Source organism: Elephantulus edwardii, unplaced genomic scaffold, assembly GCF_000299155.1.
Source record: "Elephantulus edwardii isolate Elephantulus edwardi_28Jun2011 unplaced genomic scaffold, EleEdw1.0 scaffold00117, whole genome shotgun sequence".
Lineage (NCBI taxonomy): Eukaryota > Metazoa > Chordata > Mammalia > Macroscelidea > Macroscelididae > Elephantulus > Elephantulus edwardii.
The window spans coordinates 387,293-406,751 of record NW_006399867.1 but is presented as its reverse complement, the minus strand read 5'-3'; the positions used below and the strand labels follow the sequence as shown (position 1 = coordinate 406,751).

General features: G+C 39.1%; 1 protein-coding gene across 1 annotated transcript in view; it reads right to left on the bottom strand.

Annotated features, from left to right (window-relative positions):
* Positions 1–19,459, bottom strand: part of SLC9C2 (solute carrier family 9, member C2 (putative)) — a 126,699-nt gene that overhangs the window by 28,136 nt on the left and 79,104 nt on the right. The window contains exons 18-20 of the mRNA XM_006892683.1: positions 15,089–15,140; positions 14,165–14,313; positions 7,556–7,681 (exon numbers count right to left, since the gene is read on the bottom strand). Coding sequence (XP_006892745.1) covers positions 7,556–7,681; positions 14,165–14,313; positions 15,089–15,140 — 327 coding nt within the window. The remainder of the gene's footprint in view (positions 1–7,555; positions 7,682–14,164; positions 14,314–15,088; positions 15,141–19,459) is intronic.

Genomic DNA, 19,459 nt, shown 5'->3' with positions numbered 1-19,459 from the left:
ACAGCGTCCCTTTTCAGCAGGAAGTAGCTAAGAGAATACGCCATCCTTATGAATCAGGGTGAAGTCTCTCTCAGGGAGGAGTGATAGGGAATGGCAAAGGACACGCTGACAAAAGAGATTAATCAGAACTGGCTTTGACAAACACTGGCAATTGGACAATTAAAACAGACATTCAAGGGGGGGGAAGAAGAATGAACTGGGGAGGAGGGTAGATAAAACAGTGCAACAATGAACGAATGAAAACCCAAAATCTCTGTAAATGCTCATTAATACTAATAAAAATTTTTTTTTTAAATTCTGAAGAGCAGCAACATCAAGTTAAAGACTAAGATGTATCTGCTCCAAATCATAGTCTTTTCCTTTGTTTCCTATGCATCTGAAGGTTGGGCAATGAATAAAGAACACTGAGGAAGAATCAATGTTCTCAATTGTGGCACTTTAAAAGAGTATTGAACATTCTATGGACTACCAAAAGAACAAATGTATCTATCTTGAAGGAAGTGCAAACAAATCTGTCTTGAGCCAGAGTGCTCCTTAGAAGCAAGGATACTGAAAATTCACCTCACATACTTTGGTCATATTGTCAGGTGGGGCCTGGTCCTTTAAGGATGGTGAAACTTTGCCTCACATACTTTGGGTATGTTGTCAGAAGGGGCTAGAACTTAGAAAAGGCAAGATAGGAAGACCCTCACTAAAATGGATTCACACATTGCCTACAACAACGAGTTTGAGTAAGACTGAAATCACGAGAACGGCACAGCTTAGAATAAGGCTGAAATCTGTTGTTCATATGGGCACTATGAGTTATTGTCAACTCAACAACACCTACATATCAAAGATAAAAAAAATACACTCTGTTAAAGGGACACCTCAACATTAGATTAGTAATACTCTAGTATGTCTAGTGATAAGAAACTGTGCTGCAGTCCCAAAGGCACATGGTTCAAATCCACTAGCTACTCCACAGGCAAAGAATGGGCAACCTCCTCCTGTATGATTAACTGCCTCTGAAAACCTACTAGAGGGTCAGCAATGGGTCGGTTCTGGCCTGATGGTACACAACAATAATACAACAATATCCCATTAGGTAGCACTTGCTCATAACAAGAAACAGGGAAACTAAGTTATTTTAATACCAAACACTTTATTAGAAATGTTCTTAAAGGAAACAAATTTAGTAGTAAGAACTACAAAATATTACCACCTCATGGAATGCTGGCATAGTTGTTTCTATTGTTGGTGTTGTATTATTTTAATGCTTCTGTGAAGTTAATATTTATGTGAAAGAAATTACCTGGGGGAAATGAAGCCAGAGAGACAATTTTTCTCTCATAATGAAAAATTAACTTGTTTTTTCCTGTCTTATTTTGATTTCCTAAGAAGCAACATGTATCATAGTACGATGTTGAGAAATGTGATCTCTGTTTGGTATTTTAATATAAAAGCAGAGTGGATAAAAGAGGATCTGCTTCTGAGAAGCTTGTATAATTTTGTAACTCATTGCAATTACTTTCAAATAAAATCTGAAGTTCATTATGTTGTGTTGTGGTTATGTGCCATTAAGTTGCCTGCAACTTACAGTAATCCTATGTAACAGCTCTTAAGCCTGTCCTGTCCTGAGCCAGTCTCATTGATTGTGACACACCTACCAATATTGCCCCAGTCACTGTATCAATCCATTTAATCCAGGGTCTTCCTCTCCTGCACTGTCCCTCCATTCTTCTGAGCATGATGTCTTTCTCCAAGGACAAGTCTCTCCTGGCCACGTGCTCAAAGTATGTGAGATGAAGCTTCAAAATTCTAGCCTCCAAGGAGAAACTTGGTTCCTTCTCTGAGACAGACCTATTCGTCTTCTTGGCAGTTCATGGTATGTTTGAGACTCTTCTCCAACACCACAACTCAAAGACATCAATTTTTCTTCTGTCATCCTTAATCACTCTTCAGTTCTCTGATGCATGGCAAGTAATTGCAAAGACAATGGGCTGGATCAAGTGCACCTTAGTCTCTAGACTGACATCCTTACTCTGAAGAGATCCCAGAGAGCAGATTTTCCCAATTAAATTAATCTTTTTATTTCCTGACTGCTGATACCAAGAGTGTTGATTGTGGAGCCAAGCAAACTATAATTGTTAGTTAACAATCTCAATCTCTTCTTCACCCATCATGGTGCTGCCAATTGGCCCAGTGGCGATAATCTTTGTCTTCTTGATGTTGAGCTTCAATCCATATTTAAAGACTAAGGTCCTTGACCTTCTGCAGCAAGCACTTCAGGTCCTCCTCAGTTTCAGCAAGCAAGGTTGTACATTCTACATAACATAGATTGTTAATGAGTCTTCCTCCAATCCTGATGTCACATTCCTCCTCATAAAACCCAGCCTCCCAAACGATATGTCTGCATATAGATTTAAAAAGGCATGGAGACAGGACAAAGTTCACTATAGATTAAGGAACAAACATGGAAAACAACATTAAAATGGTAGCTGGAAGCCTGAAATCATGTTCAGAACATCATTAGACAGCATGACTAAATTCTATTGTATCCTCATTTGGTTGACAACTCTCTAAGAACTTTAGGAAGAATTGCAACTACAAGTCCATTTCGATTTCGATGATAACCAGCAATGGAACTAGAAAATGCTACAAAATTACCCAATTATATTTCTTGTTGTTATGTGCCTTTGAGTCAACTACAACTCATAGTGACCCTATGAAAACAGATCTGAGCTTTGCAACGTAACCTGTGTATACCATCCTCACATTCACATGCTCAAGCACATTGTTATAGTCACTATGTCAAACCATTTTCTTGAGGTCTCGTTCTTTGACCCTTCACCTTTCCCAATATGCTCTCTTTTTCCAAGGACTGGCCTTTCTTAATAATGTGCCCAAAATATGTAAGATGACATTTCACTATCCCTGCATTTAAGATGCAACATGGTTGCACTTCTTCCAATATAGACTTATTTATTCATTTGGCATTTCGATGAGTATTCAAAACTCTTTGTCAACACCATAATTCAAAGGCAGTGATTCTTCTTTTTGTCATCCATAGTCACTATCCAACTACAGATGCCTAGCAAGCAACTGAAAAGACCATAGCTTGCATCTGGTGTACTTAGCCTTTAAACTGATTTCTTTGCTATTGAGCACTTTGGAGAGGTCCTTGATTTCAGATTTTCCCAATGCAACATGACTTTTTGTTTCTTGACTGTTACTATCATGAATGCTGATTGTTATTCCAAGTAAGATTAAACCATTGACTTCTATTTTTTCTCCATCCCTCATAATGTTGCCAACTGGTCCAGTAGTGAAGATTTTTGTTTTCTTCATGTTGATATGTAACCATATTAAAAGCTGTCGTCTTTGATCTTCTGCAGCCAGTGCTTCAAGACTTCTTTATTTTCAGCAAGCAAGGTTGTGTCATCTGCATAATGGAGAGTGTTGATGTGTCTTCCTCCCAGCATTAGCTACATCACTCTTCATATAGTTCAGCTTCTCAAATCATTTATTCAGTGAACAGACTGAACTGGTATGGAGAAAGGATAAAGCCTTGATTCATATCTGTCCTGATTTGAAATCATGTGGTATTCCTTTGTCCTGTTCTGTTCTCTGTGTTCTGTCTGACAACTGCTTCTTGGTCTACATAGAGGTTTCACATGAGCACAAAAACTTAAGTGTTCTGGGATTCCCATTATTCTTAATGTTACCTATAATTTGTTACGATCAACAGAGTCATATGCCTTTGCATAGTCAATATATAAAACACAAGTAAGCATTTTTTTTCTGGTATTGTCTGCTGATGAGCACAGGAAGGCAGAGTTTAGATCTCTTGTTCATAGATAGGGTTACAGTGAGTAGAAGATGACTCGATGGTAAAAACAACAATAACAGATGTTAGCAAGGAAGACGCTTGGTTCATAAGTCCATTTATTAATTTAGTAAACTAGCCCACACCTGTGGGGGCATAATACAGAAAGATGAGAGTAGTAAGCTGGAAAACAGGTATCTTTTTTTCTTCCTAAATAAAGACAAGAGCATAAGTCACTGTTCCCTAGTCATATCATTCTACTCACCACTTTTGGAGCACAGCCCTTGTTTTCTCCAAATTCAATATTCCAACAGGTTTGACTAGGATTTTACTAGGGGCAGATTTCTGGGTATTTTAATGTTTCAATCAGGAGATCTGGTACTACAAGAACAAATTCTAAGCTAAGTATGATTAATTGCAAACAAATAACCTTTTCAAGGATCCTCCCCTAGGGAGTAGCAGCGTTAACCCAAAGGCAGCACCTGTCTGGTGGTTCAAATTTACCATTGACTCCCTGAAAGAAAGATGGGCAATCCCTTCCCGTGATATTTACAGCCTCTGAGAACCTACTGGAGAGTCAGCAGGTTATCAGAGGCTGCAGGGTGGGTTCCAATCCAATGGCAACAAGAGAGAGAAAGCCTTAACAAAAGACCAGATTTCTCTATTAACTATGAAAGGGAGTCAAGTTTAACAGGCCAGAATATAAGTCTGTCAAGACATGCGTAGATGGCACTAGTCAACTCTGCCTTCAAACTCCTGTTCTGAACAAGAGTCACTGGCAAAGCCCCAGCACATTAGGGCTGTGCATGTGGAAAGTCACATGGCAACCTGAAGAATGGAGGTTTTCATTCAGTCGTCCTCTGAACGTCCTCGGCAGAACTTTCATCTGTAGCCACTTTCCAATTTGTGCTTGTCTTTGTTCTTTCCTGTACTTCATTGTTGCGAGGAGGATATGAACTTTTAAAACATCTTTTTTTCTGTTGTTTTCTTTAGTTTCGCTTCCTGGCTGTCCTCAGAACTGCTGGATGCTAAGTCATTAGATTAAGTGCTTTCTGACCAGAAGAACAAAGCAGGTTTTTTGAGAGACTTTTCCTGGACTCACCCACACCCAGAACCCCCACACCACCACCCCCCATTGCACTTATGTGATTGTTTTGTTTCCTGGTACTGGGAGCATCGATTCTTCTGAGATCTTACCTGAGGAATCTGTTTTATATTTACAGGTTCTTGTTTGCTTTTCTTCTGGTTTTTCTGTGTGAACATTTTTTCTGCTGTGTGTGTGTGTGTGTGTGTGTGTGTGCGCACGCACGCGCGCATGTGTGTGTGTGTGTGTGAGAGAGAGAGAGAGAAACAGAGACAGAGACAGAGAGATTTCTTTCACTTTTGTTAGCAGGACTCCATAGAGAATTGATTTTCTCTGGGAAGATGTTTTTGTTTGTTTATTTCCATTGTTAATCACCTTGCTGATCATTACTGTTTTGAATTTTTCAAGATATAGTTCTTTGTAACTACTGTGGCTCCCGTCTGTCTAGCATGTTAGTGTCATAGTTTCTTGTTCTTAAGAAAATAATCTTCCAATATTCCAGAAATTTCATGCCTTGGCCTCCAATAATTTCTTTAACTTTCTTTATGAAAATCATCACTACACATTCCACTTGACTCACTAGTAAGCATCTTCTGTTTCTTTCATTCTCTTATTTCCATATATCTGATTCTTCTTGAATCTTGTTTGTGGTGGAACTATTCCAGTAGACTTTCTTCAGTGGGCCATCAAGGGTCCTAACAACCTCTGAAACCCAGGAAACAAGAGTCCTAAAACACCAGGGAAGGTGACAAAACAGCAAGAAATGCTGGAAGTACAGCAGAGCCAACTGGCAAGGAAGCAGTAGTAGCAAAACCAGAAAAGTGGTACCTTTCTGGCAATCTTCATCCACCTGTAACTCCAGAGGAAAAAGATAAGTTTGGGATGTATGTTTGTTGTTGTTGTTGTTATGTGCTGTTGAATTGCTTGCAACTCATAGCGACCCTATGTACAACAGCCCTAAACTCTGCTCTGTCCTGTGCCAAACGCACTATCTCCGACACTCCCATCCCAATTATCCCAGTCACTAAATCAATCCACCTCATAGAGGGCCTTCCGCTCCTGCGCCGTCCCTCCACCCTCCCAAGCATGATGTCCCTCTCCAAGGACCAGTCTCTCCTCACAACATGTCCAAAGTATGTTAGACGGAGCCTCAGAATCCTTGCCTCCAAGGAGCCACCCAGTTTAACCCTTTCCAGGACGAATCTGTTTGTTTTCCTAGCAGTCCATGGTATTCTCAAAACTCTTCTCCAGCACCACAGCTCAAAGGCATCAATTCTCCTTCTATCCTCCTTGGTCATTGTCCAACTCTCTGATGCATAACAAGTGATTGCGAAGACCATGGCCTGTATCAAATGCACCTTAGTCTCCAGAGAGACACCATTGCTCTTCAGTACTTTGGAGAGGTCCCTAACAGCAGGCTTTCCCATGGTAATGTATAGCCTCCAAAAACCTACTGGAGTGTCAGCTATGCGCTAACTCCAACGCAATGGAAATGAGTTTGAGTTTTGAGCAGGAGCTGGCACAGTGGTTTCTGTAGTCCACCAAGAGAAGCAACTGTAGTGAGTGTGCTGACCCACGAAAGAGAGCTTAGTGCCTGTGGGCAAGAAACTTGTTGGTCGAGTGGGGTGTCTCCAAACATTAGGCATAAAGAGTTTTGTAATGCTTGTAGAGCAGAGCAGAGGCCAGACTGAGAGCCTGAGATCTAAGAGAAAGTGTCTCTACTGAGGGAGTCAAGAGGAGTCTGTCCTAGGAAAGCCAAAGGGAACTGGTCCTCAGGAGATTAATTGGACAACTTACCTGGTCAAGAGAACTAAGAGAATGCTCCTGCACTGAAGAATGGCTTTGCTTACATCCTTCCTGATCCTGGTTCCAAGCTGTAGCCTGTTGATGCTGATCCTGAATAGTAATTGTGACTTGGCTAAGAAACCTCAGAACTATGAGGAGGGCCTGTGCAAACTATGTGACCACTGCAATAAATCTAAAAATCCTGCAGTGAAGTACAAGTACCACGGGCAGGACAGCTGGTGTTACAAATGATAAAAAGGTTGAAGAGAGGAGATGTCTGCTTTTGCCTCATAGGAATCAGCCTTGGGTTGATATTAATGGTGATTCTCCTCCCCTTGGAATTAGGAGAGGTCAGATACCACCATGCCATTTTTAAAAGGTGTTATTAAGAACCACTCCAATTAAGGAACCAACCACCACTTGCTACTGAGTCCACTCTTGCTCAAGGTGACCCCATGTGTATCATAGTATAACTGTACCCCAGAGAGATTTCAATGGCTGTTTGTTTAGTACATAGCATGGATTTCTTCAAAGATGCCTCTGGATAGAATGGAGCTACCAACTTCTTTGGTAGAAGTCAAGAATTTTAATCATTCACATCACCAGGGACTCCATATTCTTGAATGGAACACTAAAAAATTTAAATATTTATAAAGTGTAGACAAAGTCTAAAACTGTGCATAGTTCTGATGCATTGAGGAGTGCAAGGAGATTCTGGACTTTTTTGGTGCTTCTTTTTTTTTTTTATCTTGCACTGTGACCTGTATAGAATTTGTACCTTGCCCTATGCATTTCTATTCATCTTGCACAAAGGAATGGAAAAGAAGTTAAAATAATTCTCATCAAACTTGAACCAGAATAGAAGGTGGAAACATTACCTTGAAAAACTCAATAAGAACATCTTTATTTTCCAGCCAAATGATGTTATGAAGATATTTGTCAGGAGTAGGAGGTGGTATTGCCATTGGGAAATTATTCAGTGCTTTTATTTTTTTAAGAAGTACCTAAAAGCAATCAAAGTAATAGTGTCAGATCCTGGAACACAAAGTGGACATGAGATAAAAAGAGAAGACTAGTTGAATGGACTATGGACTTTAGTCACTAAGAACATATCAGGTTTATTAATTGTAATCAGTATGTCATTCTAATATAATGTATTTCTAACAGGAGACACTGAATGTGAGAAGGATTTTTAAAACTCTCCCTTACTGTACAGTTGTTTTCCCTGTGAACTTAAAATGGTTCTAAAGATTTAAGTCTAATAATCAATATATTAAAATTTAAATTAAAAAAAAACCCTAGTGATCAGATTTGCTTTTGCTGTGTTTAGAGTCTACTGTTATGCAAATTTAACCTTGATTATCACACACAGCTTCTCTCACCCCATTCAAAGAATCAAAAATTTTTGGCATTGATTCTCCTCTTTCATTTATTTTCCTTGGTTATTAACTCAGATTGAATCTGTTATTTCTATAATCGAGTTAAACCTGACTTTTACTTTACTTTGTCTTAATTTCAATTTTTATAAACTGCACAGTTGACTTTTGTAGTTAGGTGCCTTCAAGTGCAACAGCTCTGAAGACTGTCCTATCCTAAGCCAGTCTCACTGACTCCAACACTTCTGCCTCCCTAGTTATTGTATCATTCTATCTCATCTGAGGTCTTCCTCTCCTGTTCTCTCTTCTTTTCGAGCATGATGCCCTTCTCCAAGGATGGGTCCCTCCTGGCCACAGGCCCAAAGTATGTAAGCCAGAGCTTCAAAATCCTAGCCTCCAAGGAGAAACTTGCTTTCACCCTCTCCAAACAGACCTATTTGTTTTCTTGGCAGTCCATGATCTAAACTCTTCTCCAGCACCACAACTTAAAAGCATTGATTCTTCTGTCATTCATAGCTCTCTCATTGTCCAGCTCTCTCTGGTGCATAGGAAGTAATTGTGAACACCTTGGCCTGGATCAGGATCACCTTAGTCTCTAGACTGGCATCCTTGCTTCTCAGTACTCTACTCTGGAGAGGTCCCTGACAGCAGATTTTCCCAGTGCAATTCGCCTTTTGATTTCCTGACTGCTGGAGCTGAGCAATCTGTAGTTGTTAACAACTTCAATCTCTTCCCCGTCTATCATAATGCTACCAACTGGCCCAGTGGTGGGAATCTTTGTCTTCAGTATTGAGTTTCAACCCATATTAAGGACTACAGTCCTTGACCTTATGCAGTAAGTGCTTCAGGTCCTCCTCTGTTTCAGCAAACCAAGTTGTATCATCAAAGCAGATTGTTAATGAGTCTTCCTCCAATCATGATGCCACATTCCTCCTCATAAAGCCCAGCCTCCCAAATGATCTGTCTGCATATAGATTGAAAAGTAAGGGAGACAGGACTCATCCCAGATGCACTCCCTTCCTGATTTTGAAGCATGCAGGGTTTCCCTGCTCTGTTCTAAAGACTGCTTCGTGGTCCAAGTGTAGGTTTTACATAAGCACAATCAAGTGTTCTGGGATTCCCATTCTCCTCAAAGTTAGCCACAATTTGTTGTGATCCACACAGTCAAATGTCTTTCCTTTGTCAATGAAACACAGGTAGACATTTCTCTGGTACTCTTTGCTTTCTACCAAGATCCATCTGACATTGGCAATAATGTCTCTTGTGACATGGCCTCTTCTAAATCCAGTTTATATTTCTGGTAGTTCTCTGTTGATGTACTGTTTCAGTCAGTTTTGGATAATCTTCAGCAGGATTTTGATAGTGTATATTGTTCAATAGTTTTAACACTCTGTTGGGTGACCTTTTTTTTTAGAATGGGAATAAATATGTATTTCTTCCAGTGAGTTGGTCAGATAATTGTCCTCCAGATTTCTTGCTACAACCTGGTGATCACATCCAGGGCAGCATCTGTTTATTGAAATATGTCAGTTGGTATTCCATCAATTCCTGGGAACTTGTTTTTTACTAATTCCTTCAGAGCAGCCTGAAGTTCATCTTTCATCACCACTGCCTCTTAATCACATGTAATTTCATTAAATTCTTATGTACCAGTCAATTCTTTTTGGTAGAATAACTTTGTATACTCCTTCCATCATAATGCTTTCTGGATCATTCAGTATTCTGCCCATAGTGTCTTTAAGTATTGAAACTTAAGGTTTGAATTAATTCTTCAATTCCTTCTCTTGAAGAAATGCTATGCGAGTTTGGCCCTTTTGATTTTGTGACTCAAATTCCTTGCACATTTCATTATAATATTTTGCTTTGTCTTCCCAAACTGCCCTTTGAAATCTTGAAATCCTCTATTCGGCTCCTTACCTTCTTGATTTCTTTCCTTTACTTTGGCTTCTCAGCAATCTAGTGCAATATTCAGAGTCTCTTCTGACATCCATTTTGGTTTTTTCTTCCTGTGTCTGTAATGACCTTTTGCATTCTTCATGGATGATATTCTTGATATTTTCCATAGTTCATCTGATCATTAATCTGTTCTTTAATGTTTAGGCCCTCAAACCTTAAGTATTGCAACCAAAAGCTTGATTTCGTTCTTTAGTTCCTTCAGTTTAAGAAATGCGAAGTGAGTTCATCCCTTTTTATTTTCTGACTCCAATTCTTTGCACATTTCATTATAATATATTGCACTATAGTGACATTTTCATTTATTCTCTTCAAAATTGGGAAAGGTTTATGCCAGGGATGTCTCCTATTCCCATACCTTTAAAATCTATATGCAGAATATTTTACAGGGAGACTGGCCTCTAAGAGGAGGAATGCGGCATCAGAATTGGAGAAAGATGAATCAGTATTCTGCTTCATGCAGATGAAACAACCCTGCTTGCTGAAGCTGAGGAGGACCTGAAGAGCTGCAGAAAGTCAAGCCTTAAATATGGATTGAAGCTCAACATCAGGAAACAAAGATTCTTACTGATTGGCAGCATCATGATAGTGAAGAGACTGAGATTGTTAACAGCTTTAGTTTGCTTGGCTCCACAATCAATGCTCTTGGTACCAGCAGTCAGGAAATCAAAAGGCAGATTGCACTGGGAAAATCTGCTATCAGGGACCTCTCCAGAGTGCTGAAGAGCAGTGATGTCAGGCTGGAAACTAAGGTGCACCTGATCCAGGCCATAGTCTTTGCAAGTACTTGCTATGCATCAGAAAGCTAGACAATGACTAGGGATGATAGAAAGAGAATCGATGTCTTTAAGCTGTGGTGCTCAAGAAGATTTTTGAATATCCAGTGGGTTGCTAGGAGAACAAACAGGTTTGTCCTAGAGTGGGTGAAACCAGGCTGCTCCTTGGAGGCAAGGATGTCAATGTTTCACATACTTTGGGCAAGGAGGGCCCAGTCCTTGGAGAGGGTCATCATGCTTGGGAGTGTGGAGATACAGTGAAAGAAAGGAAGACCCTCAATGACATGGATCATTTTAGTGACTGGAGTCATAAGGGTACTTGTATCAGAGAAAATAAGGTTGCCACAGGGTAGAACAGAATTCAGAGCTGTTATACATAAGGTCCTTATGCGTTGCAAGCAACTTGATGGCACATAACAACAAGATCAATTACTGCTTTGAGTATTATTCATTCCTTTCAGTCTTATACAGTCAAAGTGATCACTGAAAAAATAGGCTACAAAATTGCACATACATGCGGAGCTATAGATTAAAAAACATTGCAATGTAGCTCTACTCTCCCACAGACCCTAAGGAGAAAGTGTATTGCCTGTTTAAGTGTTTGTGATGGTGTTTTAGAGACTAAAGGCATGAGAAAGCTTTTCTGTTCTACAATCACTTGCCTTCTGGAACTAATTAGAGGGAACTGTATCCAGAGAATCCAATGTAAGACTATCCAATAAGCCAGTAAACATAAGCTTAATTTTACTTACTTATTAATTAGTAGTTAACAATTTCACAATTTTTTTTCAACACATCAAAGAGTCTATTTTCAGGTATGACTAACTTTCAAAAAAATTTTTATTGATATTTTAATGAAAGTTTACAGAAAACCTTCTTTCATTGTTACACAATTTTCCCTCTTCCTCTCATCCCAGTCCATTTTGTTATGCACCTCTTATTCTTAACTGTTGTCGTGCAAATAATACCTAATCATATGTTTCTTTTAAACAGTTTTTTCTTTCATCTGTTTCAATGCAGTGTTCATTATTTAGCCCCTCTTTCCATAGTTTCTCCCCAACCCCCATGGCAGTTGTTTTTTATAACAGGGCATTATGCAGTATTTGTCCTTTTGTTACTAAGATATTTAACCCAGCATAATATCCTCCAGAGTTACCCATTTTGTATAATATTTTATTAGTTCCTTGCTTTTCAGTGTTGTGTAGTATTCCATTATGTGAATATACCACAGCTCTCTAACCATTTGTTTGTTGATGGGTACTTGGATTGTTTCCATCTCTTCACTATTGTGAACAATGCAGCAATAAACATAGGTGTGCATATGTCTGTTTGGTTGGAAGTTCTGGTTTCTTTAGGATATATTCCCAGTAGTACAATTGCTGGGTCAAATGGTATTTCTATTTCTAACTTTTTTAGAAAGCGCCATATCGCCTTCCGTAATGGTTGCACCATATTACACTCCCACCAACAGTGAATAAGGGTTCACAATTTCTTCCACACCAGTATTTGTTGTATGCTGCTTTGTTTAACTTTGCTATTAAGCAAAGGGTGAGATGATATCTCACAGTTTTGTTTTTTATATTGCTTTATTTACAAAGTTTGAATACATTTTTTAACACTAGATATTTCCTTCTCACACACCCCTATTCATCAAATTGTATGACCCTATGATTAATACCCCCTCCCCAACCATCCTCACCTCTCTGCTTTCACACCACTCCCCCACCCCCTTAGATCCTCATACTCACTCGACAATAACGGTTGTATACTACATTTGCCCTTATGGGACTGAGTTAGTTTGCTCAGCATAATACTCTCCAGTCCCTCCCAAGTTAGGAAGTAATTTACAAAATCATTGCTCCTGCATGCTGTGTAAATGTACCCTAATTTCTCAATCCATTCAATTGTGGTTGGACATTGGCATTTCCATGTTCTTGCAATGGTGAATAATGCTGCTATGAACATTGGTGTACAAGTCTCTGAGCCTCAGTTCTCATTTTCTCGGGGTATATTCCAAGCAGTGGAATAGCTGGGTCATATACAATTTCTATGTTCAGCTTTTTGAGGAAGCACCAAACTGCCTTTCAGAGTTGTCTCTCTTCCAACTCCACAACCTCTTCCAGCAGAATATCAATCTCTTTTCAAGTGCACAGCCTCTGATAGTGGCAGGGGACTCAGTAAGGAAGGCAAACACAGGATAACTTGTTCTGACTTACTAATTTGTATCAAAACATTTCACAACATCTTGAAAAACACATGAAATTACTTACCACAGACTAATAAGGAAATATACATAAGCCCATGCTTACCTTCCTGACTGGGAAATCCTTCCCCAGGAATAAACAGACACACAGTACATTGTGGTCTGTGACAGGGAGCTTCCAGCAACAAGCAGCAGCATGTGGCACTCAGGAGGAATATATCAATGGGTAATGACGACAGAATGTGGAGTCACAACTTCCATTTTTCACTCAATATGAAGTAGAGGGAGCTCTGGTAGCATAGTTTATAGGGAACTGTCCTGCTAATCCAAAGGCAGTACCTCTGACGATTTACCAGTGGTCCACAGGAGAAAAACGGACAATCTCCCCTCATACTATTTAAAGCCTCTGAAAATCCACTGAAGGGTCAGTCACCTGAGTCAGTTCAAACTCTACAGCACATAGTAAAAACAACTACAAAGGAATTACAGTTGGCTAGAGTTGCAAACGCCTCGACGGCACATAACAACAACAGAAGAAGTGGATTGCCTTCAACGAGATGGATTGACATGATGACTGCAGCAACAGGCTCAACTGTGTCAGAAATTATGAGAACGGCAAAGTAGAGGAGAGGATTCAGATTTGTAGTTCATAGGGTTGCTATGAATCATACTTGACTCAAAAGCACTTAACAAGAGTTAGTGAAACTGGACAATACATATTCCAGCACATACTCATTTTCCAGAGCTAAAGGAAGTGTCACAGAGGGCAACCCTGAGGGGAAACAGAAAAGCTTGAAAGTTCCTGGTCTGTCCTTTCCTGAGACCTCATCATACAGTCTGGCTTTCTCTGGGTTCTTTATGTAAGCCATATTGTGGCATTATCATTAACCCCTCAAACCTTTTTTTTGTTTTTGCTTATGCGCAGGCAAGTTGTTTTCTATTACTCAAAACCATGTAGTTTTGCCTAATAGAGTGCACCATGTAGGAATACAAATTCCCATTCAAATTAACAGAATGTGTGGGCAGTAAGTGGATTTAGCCTCTGAGATCAATCATTCTTTTTCTAATCTTGCTCATTCCTGACACCTGCACCAAGGTAATGATGCAAACTGGGTATTAGGCTGATGGGCTCAAGAGATTGGGCTGCAGACACAGTGATACAGGCAATCGCTTTCTTACCTTATTCATCTCAATGCCTTCGTGCTTATCAATAATACCTCTTGACCAAAGGAAGGTGAGGTTTTTCTGAGCTTTTAGAATCACATTCTGGATTGCCTGCTTAGACTTCAAAGCAATGACAACATCACGTCCCTCGTGCTCTATGAGCCCTGAAAAACATGAAGCCATTAGTAAGCAACTGATTCAACAATAAGAATATTTGTAGAATGGTTTCTAGTTTCTACAGGATTTGCATGAGCATCCTTTTAATCTGCACAAAACCTGGGAGGCCAGTGGAACAATGACAAATTTCATTTCCTTTTTTACTGATGAGAACATTAGAAAAAATGGCTTCTACTGAAAACCCCCGTTCACTGCCAACGAGTCAATTATTCCCTTGGCAATCCTCCATCAGTTTTACAAGGCTGTACATCTTAGAGGGAGCAAAATTTCTTATGTTTCTCTTACACTCCCCTTTCCTGGGAAACAGGAATACTCCCTGTGCAACCTTATTAGGTCCCAAGTATCCTTGCAAAACAAATCAAAGAACTTTGACAAAGTTCTTGCAAAATAAATCAAAGAGTCATTTGTTGAAGTCCTTTACATATTTTTTTTGTTTCTTGCAACCTGAAGGCACATGACCTTGCTACCTTAATACATCTTCCCTACTCCCCCTCATTCTGTCCTCTGTGCAAAGAAGACTCCTAATATTCTGTTCCTATATATTAATATGCCCATAATATCTCCACCAGATTACACTGCTTAAGGTCCATGTCTAGCCATCTCTGCTTTATCACACCTAGCTCATCATAATTGCACAATGAAAGCTTGTGGAGTGAAAAATCAATGAACAAAAGAAAACTAAGGAATGAAAGTTATTTCCTTTGGTTAAATGATGAAATAGTAAAATGTGAATTAAGAATATCAGATACTCCTACCACCTACCTAGTTCTTTCACAGCATCTCGCTTGTTGGTTTCCAAAATTTCATACAATTTCTGGAAGACATTTAAAAAGACATTTATTTCCTATTGCACTAAGTATATTCCTTGTTTTAAACCTTGAGAAAAATAGAAGTAGGGTAGAGGCAATCTCATGTCATTTATGATTTAGGGGTGCTATTTGATTCAACACTTCCCACTGATCTACTTCTGCTGCTTAACCTGTGCTCATACCCAACTTACAGTGAATGGTCTGGAAACAATAATTTGCATAACTACTGTGTGATATATCTCTAAAAAAACTAATGTGTGGAGCCTGGTGCAAGAAGTCTTCTCGTAGACCAGCAGCTACTGTTACAGATTGCTCTGTAAGGGATCACAGAAGGTGGTTCTGGAGGGAGTAAGGGAAAATGTGTAATAAGACTGAAACCAGAAAAAGACCAGGATTACTGGTCCAGAGACTGATGAAACCCTCTAGTCTACTAGCTCTCAGTTATCCTTTGAACACAGATCAAAACTTATACCCACTTCCCTATCACCAGCTCAACATTAAGGTAAACAATAGACAGGCCTGTAAGGTGAGAAGTACTATCAGGAAGCACTCAGACCTTAGAATACCCAACCCCACTGGAAGGTCAGCTATGGTCAGTTCTGATTACACAGTACTCAACAACAGTAATATAAAATCAAAAGAGTCGCACTTACTCAAGAATATAACCCTGAAGGTAGAAAGGAGTAAGATATACAAATTAATAGAAATGAGAATTACAGGGAGAAGTAGTAAAAGTGTGACTACATTGTGAGCATTGTAATGTTACAAAAAATGTGCATGAAGGATTGAATAAAAAAACCAATATACTTTGTAAACTTTCACTCAAATCACTGTTGTTAAAAATTAACAGCAAAAAAATTACTGTTTCTATGAGATCAAATCGACAACTATAAAGCACAAATGAAAACTTTCAAGGCATATAAAATATAAGTTAATCATGGTAAAACAACCTGGGTTGAGACAGTGAGAATGGTAAAAAGAAGGGAACATAATGGTATTGATATGTAGATGTGAAATGAGTATATGCTTTGTTGTGTATATTTTCATGAATTTTTTTAAAGGAAAAACTCTTCTTAAGGGCCTACAGTAAGTAACTCAATCCTCTCTCTCTCTCTGTGTGTGTGTGTGTGTGTCTAATTCTTTTTCTTATTGTTTCTCTCTCATACACACATCCCCCCTCCCAGCCAGAAGACATTAACACCTAGACCATCCCTAACTTTCTGTATACAAACACACAAACAATTCAGGGCTTTTGGAATTATAACTAAAATTCACAGTCAAATTCTACCAAAAGCAATCTACAATCCAGATAACAAATTCATTTTTCAAGGAGATCAGAAGTTAAATGGTCAAATTTATTTGGAGAGGAAAGAAACCACAAATAAGCAACATACTTCTGAGAAATAGAAATGAAGTAGGAGGCATAGCAGACCAAAACAGCTTGATACTGGTGCAACGACATAGCCTAATGGAACAGAATTGAGAACCTAGAAATAGACCCAGCTATCTATAGTTAACTGATATTTGACAAGGAAATTAAAGCTGTCAAAAGGGGAAGTGACAACACCTCCAACAAATTGTGCTGGCAAAACTGGACTTCCTCCTGCAGAAAGCTGAAACTGGATCAACATCTCACCCCACACACACAAATCATCTCAAGATGAATCAGAGGCCTGGGAGTAAAGCCCAAAACAACAAAGATCTTAAAAGACAAACTGGGATCAAGCTTAGAAGTCCTAGTCTAAAATATAAAGAGATTGCTAAATACAGCCAGAAGTACACAATCTGAAAAGGACAAAATTGATGCATGGGACCTTCTAAATATTAAATCCCTGTTATGTATCAAAAACTTTTTCCCACAAAGTGCAAAGAGAACTTACATTTGGCAATTCCATCTCACACAAGAGTCTCATTAATACAGTTTACAGAATATTCCTGGGCTTTCACAAGAAAAAGACTGATAACCCAATTACAAAATGGGCAAAAGACATGGAAAGAATTTTCACAGAGGAAGATATTAAAGGGGCCAACAGACACATGAAGAAATGCTCCAAATCACTGGCTGTAAGAGAGATGCAAATCAATACTACAATGATACCATTTTACTGCAGTAACAGTTGCAAAGTTTAACAGGACAGCAAGGAATACATCTTGGGAAGTATGTGGCAAACTCTTATGCATTGTTGGTGGGATTGTAAAATGGTACAACCATTATGGAAGGCATTTTGGTGCTTCCTCAAAAAGCTGAACATAGAAATTCCATTTGACCCAGCAATTCCACTGCTTGGACTATACCCTGAGAAAATGAGAACTGAGGCACAAATGGAGACTTGTACACCAATGTTCATAGCAGCATTATTCACCATTGCAAGAACATGGAAACGCCAATGTCCAACCACAATTGAATGGATTGAAAAATTATGGTACATGAACACAATGGAATACAACGTAGCATGCAGGAGCAATGACTTTGCAAATTATTATCTAGTCTGGGAGGGCCTAGAGAGCATTACACTGAGTGAACTAACTCAGTCCCACAAGGACAAATATTGTATAAAACCATTATTATAGAATGAATATAACAATCCAAGGGTGGGGGAGGATGGAAGTAGAGGGATGAGGATGTGTGTGTGTGGAGGGGGATTAATCTTGGGTTTGTACAATCTGAGGAGGGTGAGGGAAATTGGAAGAATCTGATCTGAAAAACAATATATTCTAATTTTGTAATTAAACTAGTATATAATTAAAAAAATAAAATAAATAGCAAATTTAAAAAAATAAATTCACTATCAGGTTAAAAGTCAAGAATCTTGATTACACTGAGAAAACACTCATTAGTTATTGATACTTTTCATTATACACATTCATCCACAAATAAAGCAAGAATTACCAAATATTGATGGAGGAGAGATGAAAAAGTGGATAGGGTGGGACCGGTATGAAAAAGAGGGACAAAAACGCAGCAAATAAAAGACCATTTTTACATGGTCAAAACAAAGTAAAGGCTTTTTATTGGGTTTGTATTTTTTTTTAATTAATTTTAATGAAAGTTTACAGAGACTTAGGGTTTCCATTCATTCATTGTTGCACTTTTCTCCCTGCCCACCCCCTCTCCCCCAATTCACTCTTCTGACTTTGCATTTTTTTAAAGATGTTTAGTGAACTTGCTGAAGTGGTGCAAACAGCTAGCACTCAAGTACTAAACAAAAGGGGGTCATTTCAAATCCACCCAGCAGCATCACAGAAGAAAGGCCTGGAAACTTATTTCCATAAGACTAGCTGTTAGTTGGAAGCAGGTGTGGCATCCACTTCCTAAACAGGTCAAACTTTAATAATTGTTGGTAGCTATAGAGAGGCTTCAGACCTCTTGTTCATAGGGTCACTATGAGATGTGCTCAACTCGATGGCAATCAAAAACAACAACAGTTTTTAGTTGTCATTGAGTCATCTCTGACTCATGGCAACCCCATGTGTGTAGAGCAGAACTGTCCCATAGTCTTTCCAAGGCTGTGACCTTGCAGAAGAACATCATCAAGCCTGTCTTCTAATGCACTAATGGGTGTGTCTGAAGCACCAAGCTTTTGTTTAGTAGTGTAGTGCTTAACTGTTTGTGCCATGCAGATTATATCCCTTGAAAACATAGTTATAAACACACACACAGACACACACACAGACACACGCACAGCGTTGATGTTAGATGCCATGGAGTCAACTAGTACAGGAACAGAAGGTCAGAACCGTCCTCTATCATGATCTCTGTCATGCTCAAGCCCATTGCTACAGTCACTGTGTTAATTTTATCTTGTGAAGGGTCTTTCTCTCTTTCTCTGACCCTCCACTTTTCCCAGCATTATGTCTTTTTCCAAGGACTGGTCCATCTGGACAACATGGTCAAACCATGTGAGATGACATATATGAGCATTGTGGTTGCACTTCCTCTAGAAAAGGCTTGTCTGTTCTTTGACAGCCCATGAGACATTCAATACTCTTCTCCAGCACCACAATTCAAAAACATTGATTCTTCGTCATCTTATCCATTGTCCAATATTCAGATGCACAGAAAGCAATTGAAAAGAGCTGATCTCTGGGTTCTCAATTCTATTCCATTGATCTATGTATCTGTCATTGTACCACGCTGTCTTAACCACCACGGCAGTGTAGTTGGATTTGAAAGCAGGGAGTGAGCTACCTCCTACCTTTCTTCTATTTTTTTAAGGAATGCTTTGCTTATTCGGGGCTTCTTTCCATTCCATATGAAACTGGAGATTGCCTTTTCCATATCCTTGAAGAACGGGATTGGTATTTGTATTGGGATTGCATTAAA